The sequence below is a fragment of the Silene latifolia genome, chromosome Y (genome assembly GCF_048544455.1).
Source record: "Silene latifolia isolate original U9 population chromosome Y, ASM4854445v1, whole genome shotgun sequence".
Classification (NCBI taxonomy): Eukaryota; Viridiplantae; Streptophyta; class Magnoliopsida; order Caryophyllales; family Caryophyllaceae; genus Silene; species Silene latifolia.
The window spans coordinates 34,057,820-34,067,232 of record NC_133538.1 but is presented as its reverse complement, the minus strand read 5'-3'; the positions used below and the strand labels follow the sequence as shown (position 1 = coordinate 34,067,232).

Here is a 9,413-nt window from a genome sequence, read left to right as displayed (position 1 = left end):
CCACGGATCCATCTAACGAAGGACGAAAAATCTATCCTTCGTAAACCATGGCTTCACTCTTTAATCATCAAGATGTTCGATAAAAAAATCGGATATCTTGCGCTTATGAGGAAATTACAGGCTAAATGGTCCATTAAAGGTAAACTCTCTTTGACGGATCTTACGTGCAATTATTATGTTGCGAGGTTTTCCACAAAACAAGACTACGATTTCGTCATTACTCAAGGTCCTTGGATGATTGACGATCACTACCTAACGATCAGAAAATGGGTCCCTAACTTCGTCCCGTCGGAAGACAATATTAGGTTCCTGACAGCTTGGGTCCGTATACCTAATCTACCTGTTGAGTATTTCAATGAGCTATTTCTTAAGAAAATAGGATCAAAGGTAGGAAAAGTCATTCGAGTGGACAAAAATACGGCCTCAGCAGAGCGAGGACAGTTTACTAGACTCAGCGTTGAGGTCGATATATCGAGACCCCTACTCTCGAAATTTCGACTAAATGGCAAGGTATACTGTATTCAGTATGAGGGATTGAAAATGATCTGTTTCAAGTGTGGCCGTCTCGGGCACATAGCAGATCAATGTCCCAAAAATCAAACAATCGAAGTCGAAAGAAGTCTCGAAGAAGGATCATCTGAAATGGTTAATACCAATCCAGAAATAGCAGCCAATTCTTTGGAAGCAGGGCTTCGTCCGGAGGAAAAAGATGATTTCGGGGATTGGATGATGGTTAGGAAGCCACCTAGGAGAAAACCAGAAGCTAATTTGGGAAGAGCAGGTGTTCCCGCCAATGTCGAAACCCAAGTTCCCAGACCCGGACAAAGCTCGAATACTTCAGGTTCAAGATTTAATATCCTAGCGAATAATCAAGTTATTACTGAAATCCCGGCTCAATCAAAGGAATCAGCTAATACGGGTAATATTATTCCGACTTTTACTCAATCCCACAATATTGCACAATCTTCTAGAGTCAATCAAAGAGCTCTATCTTTGACCAAGAAAACAAATAAATCTATTCTCAATAATATCCCTTCCAAAAACCAAGCTAAATATATTCCAAAAAATAAGAATATTTTGTCCCCTAAAACAACCAGTATCTCCAATATTATTCCTAATAATATTCCTACTCAATCATCTACCCTAAAAGATATTACTAATTTACCTATTGATCCCAATAATCCTTCTCTCGCAAACAAGAACGTACAACCCTCAAACCATAATTCTGAAAACACAGTGCCAATAGTCCAGATAAACGACACTCAACCGCAACATGAATCCACACCCGTACTTTTCCTATCTAGACCGCCCCCTTCCACAACCGAGATGCTTACCACAGAACCCACACTTAGTGGTGGTTCCACCAACCCAACGGACATCGATAGCAGTGTGGCCGGAGATGGCCGCTCCTTATATGGGGGTGATGATTTCGGAGTGCCCAGTGATGGATGTCAAACTCGAATCAATGAAGGGATTTCCCTCGAAGCTAGAGATGGAGTTATCGATACCATGGAGTATTGATAAACTACTCAAACTCGTAAGTCGTGCCTATCTATCATCTTTAGATTATTTACCGGATCACATGAATACACGAATTCCGAATTTGTGTCCCAATTTACCCCATATCAAGTTTATGGTATGGAATGTTCAAGGAACTGGAAACAAAAAAAAGATAAATGCTATAAAGGAAGTAGTTAAAACTTATCGACCATCTGTCCTTGCTTTGGTCGAGACACACATGGGTCCTGATCATGCAGTGAAATTAGGCGAAATTCTTGGTTACGATGGACAATCACGGGTCAATGCAATTGGCTTTAGTGGTGGTATTTGGCTATACTGGAACACGAACATAGTTACCGTAAATCCAATCATGGAACACGAACAATTTATTACCATCGAAGTGGCTCGTAATGGAGAGGTTCCATGGTTCTTTTCCGCTGTCTACGCCAGCCCGGACCCATCAAACAAACGAGAATTATGGTCCGAGTTGGAAAACTTTGCCAAATCAAATAATCGTCCGTGGCTTCTAGCTGGGGATTTTAATGAAACAAGGTCGTTGAATGAAAGGCATGGAGGGGATCGAAACATGGCTAGAAGGTGCGAGAAATTTAACGACTGGATTGAGGACTGCGAACTTATTGAACTTGCCTTTACGGGTCCACCTCACACACCGGGCTCGAGGAATACAACGATACGAGACAGAGTGCTAGGCCGGGACAGAGCCCTTTGCAATTCGGATTGGGGACCTTATTTGAAGACGCGATGGTTAAACATCTCCGGCTTTTCGGCCCGACCACCGCCCACTCTTGATTTCACCAAACGGGTTCGCCCCAATGGCAGCTATTAACAAACCCTTCCGTTTCCAAGCTTGCTGGATGTCCCATGAGAATTTTAAAGAGTTTGTGGAGGAAAATTGGCCAAATGAAGGAATTTTCCCCACTCGGCTAGAGGAGCTATCGACAAAGTTACAGGATTGGAATAAACAGGTTTTTGGTAATATCTTCAGACAAAAGCGCGAACTCAAAGCACGCATCGAAGGTTGCCAAAGGGAACTTTCGAACCAGCGAATTCCTTATCTTATTAAACTGGAGGCTCGACTTAGGAGGGAATTAGACGAGGTCCTTGATAGAGAAGAAGCTCTTTGGTACCAAAAATCCCGCATGGATTTCATCAAAGATGGCGATCGCAATACGTCATATTTTCATGTTAGCACCTTGGTTCGAAGATGGAGGAACCGGATCACATCGCTGAAAAATGGTGATGGTGAATGGGTCGATGAACCATCTGAAGTGAAGAAAATTATTGTTGACTTCTATCGATGGTTGTATACCGAGGAGCAATCAGAGGAAGTTGAAGATAAATTGCCTTGGAACCTTTTCCAAGATTTCTCTAGCAAGGATTGGGAGTGGCTTACGCGACCGTTCTCAATTGCCGAAATTGAAAAAGTTGTCAATAATATGGGAGCGTTGAAAGCTCCGGGTCCGGATGGATATCAAACTTTATTTTATCGAAAGAATTGGGATATTGTAGCTGAGTCTCTTTGTTCGATGGTAATCAAAGCATTGGAGGGGAAAGGAATGCCGGAGGGGCTCAACGATACTTACTTAGTCCTTATTCCGAAGGTTACTGCACCGGAGACCATTTCACAGTTTAGGCCCATCGGCCTGTGCAACGTGGTCTATAAGATAATTAGTAAAACTCTTGCTAATCATATAAAACGAGTGTTACCACATCTAATTTCAGAAACTCAAAGCGGGTTTGTACCGGGCAGACAAATCACGGACAATATCGTAGTCTTTCAAGAAGCTATACACTCTATGAGGAAGCGAAAAGGCAAGCAAGGTTTTATGGCCATAAAAATCGATTTAGAAAAAGCCTATGACAGGCTCCGCTGGTCTTTCATTCACGACACCATGAAGGATATGGGCTTCCCAGGTTTACTTGTCGACGTGGTTATGGAGTGTGTCACCACTACGAGAATGCAAATTCTATGGAATGGGGAACCGGCTGAGCAATTTACTCCAACACGGGGTGTAAGACAAGGTGATCCTCTATCATCATATCTATTTGTTATGTGCTTGGAAAAGTTACAGCAGGCTATCGATCTCGAAGTGCGTAATAAGAATTGGAGACCCATTACTATAGGTCGAAATGGACCTAAGGTTACCAATCTATTCTTCGCAGACGATATGGTCTTATTTGGGGAAGCAAATGAAGAGCAAGCTCTTGTTATGCGTATTGTCCTCGATAATTTTTGTGAGGCTTCAGGAGAAAAAATAAGTGTCACAAAATCAAGGGTCTTCTTCTCAAGTAATACGGATGAAGGTACTAGACGCAGGGTCAGTTCAGTACTCGGTTTTGAAGAGACGGCAGATTTGGGTACTTATCTTGGAATGCCCACCATCAATGGTCGGGTAACGCGTCATACATTCGAGCATTTGGAGGATAAAATTAACAACAGACTGGCAGGCTGGTCTACGAAGAAACTTTCTTTGGCAGGACGAGAGACTTTAGTTAAATCGACCCTCTCAACTATTGCTAATTATAGCATGCAGACGGCTAAAATTCCACGGACGATTTGTGATTCTATAGACAAGAAAGCGCGTCGTTTCCTTTGGGGAGGAGATGAGAATAAGAAGTCCATCCACTTAATTAATTGGGAAACAATACAGCAGCCGAAGTCTCGTGGAGGGCTAGGTATTGTTTCAGCGAGGCAAGCAAATGCAGCCTTTCTTACAAAACTTGGATGAAGAGTTTTAGCTGAGCCTCATAGTTTATGGTCAAGGGTTCTCCGGGCCAAGTATTGTAACAACAGGTGTGACATCGATATCTTTCAATCAAAGAGCAGCATGTCAAATATATGGGCTGGGATATCGTCTCAATCGAGAACCATAGTGAGGGGCACAGCGACGGCAGTCGGCAATGGAAGACGGACCCTTTTTTGGGACCATGCTTGGGTTGATGGGGTTTGTTTATCGGATAATGTACTAGCTCCTATTCCAGACAACATTCTAGGGGCAACAGTTAGCGAGATGTGGTGTGAATCTAACGGTTGGAAATGGGACTTGTTTGCCGATTATTTACCACAAAACGTGCTGCTCAAGATCGCGTCAATTTCACTCGTCAATGATCCGAGCTTGGAGGATTCGTTATATTGGCAGGGCTCTTCATCGGGTAAGTTCACTATTAAATCCGCCTTAGGTTATTTGAAGGGTATCGACTATGATCAAATTCCTGAACCACCAGTATGGCGTACTATTTGGCGTCTGCCGGTACAACAAAGGGTTCGGGTTTTCCTTTGGTTAGCAGCATACGGCAGGCTGATGGTTAATGTCAATCGGGTTAGAAGAAATATGGGGGACGACCCATTATGTCCTAGATGTCACGGCTCAGAGGAAACTGTAGAGCATTTGCTCCGTTCTTGCTATGTCTCGAAACAAATTTGGCAACTAGTCGGGATCGATCCTTCCAATAACTTCTTTTTCGACACTCCTTTTTTGACTTGGATCACGCAGAATGCTAGCAATGATATCGAATCATCCATCGAAGACTGGCCCATGTTCTTTGCTCTCACATGTTGGTGGATATGGAAATGGAGGAATAACATTGTTTTTGGAAGGGATAATGACAACCCTCTACACCCGCGGGATTTTTGTACCAACAATTCCATAGCACAAAGCAAGCATTAGATCGTCACAGTATATTTGTGCCTATTCCGCGCAGTCCAAGAACGGAGATATTCATCCGTTGGTCACCTCCTCCCCACGGGTGGACACTCCTAAATACAGACGGAGCCTCTAAGGGTAACCCCGGACCAGCAGGAGGTGGAGGTATCTTTCGCGATGAAACGGGTAATTTTATTACTGCTTATTTCTTTTCTTGTGGGCATTGCACTTCTATGAAGGCGGAACTCCTAGCATTACTAGCGGGTCTAGAAAGAGCTAAGTCTCTTAATATTTCGAAGCTGCTCATCAATATGGACAACTCTCCCTGCGTCAACCTCATTAATGAAGACCAGCTGGTTAGCAATGGGTTGCAATTCATTGTTAGACGCTGTAAGGATCTTATACGAGGAAGGCATTGGAGCGTCAAGCTGGAACACTCGTTCAGAGAGGCGAACAAAGCAGCGGATTTCTTGGCCAATAAAGGAGTTAACGCAAGTACTTTAATTACGCACTTAGATATTCCTTTTAATGAACTCCGTCCTATCCTTAGGGAGGATGTCTTTGGAGTTACAACTCCACGTGTAATCGCTAATAGTTAGTATTGGGGCTGCGCCCCTCTTACGCACCAAAAAAAAAAAGTAATAAGGATTGTTACTCAAATTATATGTTAGTATTAAAATTGTCTTAACAATCCTCTTTACACAATAAAGGCTAAAACGTATTTTATATATTTAGCCTATTATTTTAAAATATGTGTGACACACGGGCACCATACTAGTACATCTTATAGTCTTCGTCACGTTTTGGAACCTATGTATGTGCCCAAACATTTGTTGGCCTGTCGATATAAACATCTCTAGCTGTGACATCGAGATTTGGAGGCAAAAAAAGAGTGACGGATTCTATTGTAGACGACGAACGGTCAATCGTCCATTTTTGTGCACTTTGATGACATCTTTAATCGCTTCCATAACCAAGCCTTTATCATAGTTGGATTTGGATCGATTTTCAAGGCCGAAGTCTCGATTAACTGGTATGGCAATGACAGACATTGTTTTCTCTCTTGATATTTTGAATTTGAGATTGTTTTGAAGTATGGGAATAGTAATAACGATAACGATATAGTATTAAAAATAATAATAAGAAACTTAATGATGGAAAGTTTGTTGATTAATTAGTGCAGAATTTTGATTAGCATTCGTGGATGAGATGGGTATTGCGAGGATAAAAGGGTGCATAACTGCATATGTATATATAGAGACTCTTTCGAGTATCTCCCTTAAGTCGGTTCATTTTCGTCCGAAACAATCATACGGTGTTTTAAGACCACTTTACAGCTAAGTGTAACCACTTTTGAAAAAAGGTCACCATAAACTATACAATAAGTCTTGCTTGTGACGGGTTATCCGTCACAAGCTTGCGACGGGGCGAATAGTATTGTTTTAGTGGAAACGGGTTGTGAGGTGATGTGGGGACTGATGTGCAGTTTTGCATGGGGAATGAAAAGAGATATTAAGAAAAATTATTAATTAATTCATCCTTCCCAAAGCAAAGTAACCGTCCACTTTTCATTTTGAAAACCAACCATATTCATAATTATTTTCACATTTACCGTCATCTTCATTCATCTTCACAACTTTCTTTCTTCTCTCTTAATCCTCTCTCTACATATTCTCATAACATAACCGCCTAAAATACCCACAAATCAACCAAAGTTCCCATCATAGTCATCATAATGCCAACGAAACAAGCAGCAAGAAGGGGGCCAAATAAGAAAACTACTAGAGGTTCAAAGACAGATGATGGTGGAAAAGGTAATGAACTAATTTTTTTGTTTTTTGATTTAGTAAAATAGTACATGCAAATGGTTTGGTTCATATTTTCAATTTCAATTATTCCTACTTAGTGGGTTTCTTTTTTCAATTATTCTGGTGTTTCGTCTAATTAGGGTTCATTAATCTTGTTTGTTCATTTTATTGTTGTTAGGTTCAGTGAATGTGGTAACAAGAGAGGAGGTTCAGGTAGAAGGCAGATGAAAGAAAGTTGTGGCCGCAAAAGTCAGGGGAAAAGGTAAAGCGGTTGTGGCAGAAGAGGATGTGAACGAGGATGCGATTGAAGATATTGCATGTCAGAGAAAGGGGACGAAGAAGAAGGTGACGTTCAGCGTTGGTAATAGTAAGGGCAAGGATAAGGCTGTGGAGGAAGATTAAGAGTTTGAGGAGTCGGATGAAGAAGAAGCTGATGAAGATGAACAGGAGGATGATAATGAAGAAGGCAAGTTTATGGTTTATAACACTAGTAGAAAAAGTCTCATTGACATCGGTTATTTTACCCTATTTACATCGCTTTTGTGGCGATGTTTCTGGGGGCGACGTATTTAGTATTTTTAGCTAAACATCGGTTTCAGAACCGATGTAAATAGTATAAAATTAACATCGTTTATGGGTAAAAAGCGATGTTACTAGTGTTTAATTACATCGGTTTTGGTCTAAAACCGATGTTAATAGTATAAAATTAACATCGTTTATGGGTAAAAAGCGATGTTACTAGTGTTTAATTACATCGGTTTTGGTCTAAAACCGATGTAAATAATATATTATTAACATCGGTTATAGGCGAAAAGCGATGTTAATAGTGTCTCAATTACATCGGTTTTTGTTTGAAACTGATGTAATGTAAATGACATTTTACATCGTTTTGTCTGAAACTGATGTATGACTGATGTAGTATGATTCAGAATGACGATTGTGGCCTTCAAAATGAATCAATATAAAAATAACAACCCTGCATCTCATTCCTTCCAATAATTTTAAACACAACTACATATTTATTATACCAAAAAAATATCATAGCGTATACAATTCCGTCCATTCAAAATAATTTAAAATGTACACTACAAGCTTCTACGACGCAAAATGTGTATTTTCAATTACAATTTCTAGAAATCTAAATCATACATACTCTAGACGTTCCTTCCACAATAAAGCGACCAAAGCTCTCGAACCTCGTTCATTTGTTCAATTGTCATTTGCGAACCTGAAATACACTACATACAAAAACAAGGATTATTAGGCCACACTTAGAAAATACGAACAATATCTACACATGGACATTCTATACGAACAATATCTATACATAAAAATTCAAACAGTTCGAGACAATAGATCAAGCTACCTTTACTATGTCGTCCTCTGATGATGCGTAACGTACAGTAATATCATACATCCACTTCATAACATAATAACCGCACTCATAACTCTGCGGCTGTTGAGGGCACTACATTTATACAAAATCAATAGTAAGTAGACAGCCAACAAGGACAATCAGGTTGCTTTTGCTCGAGCACTACATTTATACAAAATCACGAAGTAAGTAGGCAGTGACAAGGACATACAAATATATGTCCTTAATATTCACTTGTCAAAACCTTGAACCTTTCCTTATTTTATAAGGAACATACCCCAACATATCCTTATTTTATAAGGAACATAAACACAAAATAATAACCAAATCTCACATGTGCCCATAAATAAGGAACATACCCTAATATAACTATAAAGGCTTCTTAACATTGCCATCATATAATTATAAAGACTCCTTACCAATCAATACAAACAAGAAAATGGTAGCAAAGGTAGCTCAAGACTAGTTCATACCAAAGGCAATTCAAGGCACAATTCATATCAAAGGCAGCTATATTCGGCGTAATTGAATTTTTAACGAAAACAACTACATACCTCAATCATTTTTATTTGGAGTTTATTTTTTTTTGACATATCACGTATTCCAGCCCTAAAAGAATACCTTTTCCAAGCCCTGAAATTGAATACATGAAAAGTAATCATATTATCGATCATTCATACATATAATTTAATGTTGTTAGCTAGTCGATTGAACTTACCATGATAAGCAGCTTTTTATCTGCCATGTCTTCTTTGTCGCCTTATCCGAGTCAAAAATATATGCAATATTATCTCAAAGACAGAATACAACCAACATCCAATGCGAGCTATATAAAAAAAAAACACTTATAAATCCTTTAACTAGGTCATGAGCTAAGTGATGAAATGCAGGAATAAAATAAGAAAATTGTAAAACTCACGCCTCATAAAAAGCACCCATCACATATCTCTTCTTTTCTTGAGCTTTTAAAGCATCTGTTAAGTATCTCTCCGTCTCAACCTCGGAATGCATATATGTGCAAAGTCTATCGGGGCACAAAAATCCAACTAATTTTGCCGTCACTCC

The 9,413-nt window shown here is 39.9% G+C and overlaps 1 protein-coding gene and 1 long non-coding RNA gene across 2 annotated transcripts; one reads left to right on the top strand and one right to left on the bottom strand.

The window, feature by feature from the left end:
* The first annotated feature begins 1,633 nt into the window (after positions 1 to 1,633).
* On the top strand, positions 1,634 to 2,347 carry LOC141627825 (uncharacterized). The gene has a single exon (XM_074441041.1). The coding sequence runs from the start codon at positions 1,634 to 1,636 to the stop codon at positions 2,345 to 2,347; it is 714 nt and encodes a 237-aa protein (XP_074297142.1).
* A 5,664-nt stretch (positions 2,348 to 8,011) lies between these two features.
* Positions 8,012 to 9,162, bottom strand: LOC141630905 (uncharacterized). The gene is made up of 4 exons (XR_012537562.1): positions 9,067 to 9,162; positions 8,903 to 8,981; positions 8,340 to 8,441; positions 8,012 to 8,211 (listed from the first exon to the last, which is right to left on the bottom strand). It is a non-coding gene; the product is annotated as an uncharacterized LOC141630905 (long non-coding RNA).
* Positions 9,163 to 9,413: the final 251 nt, after the last annotated feature.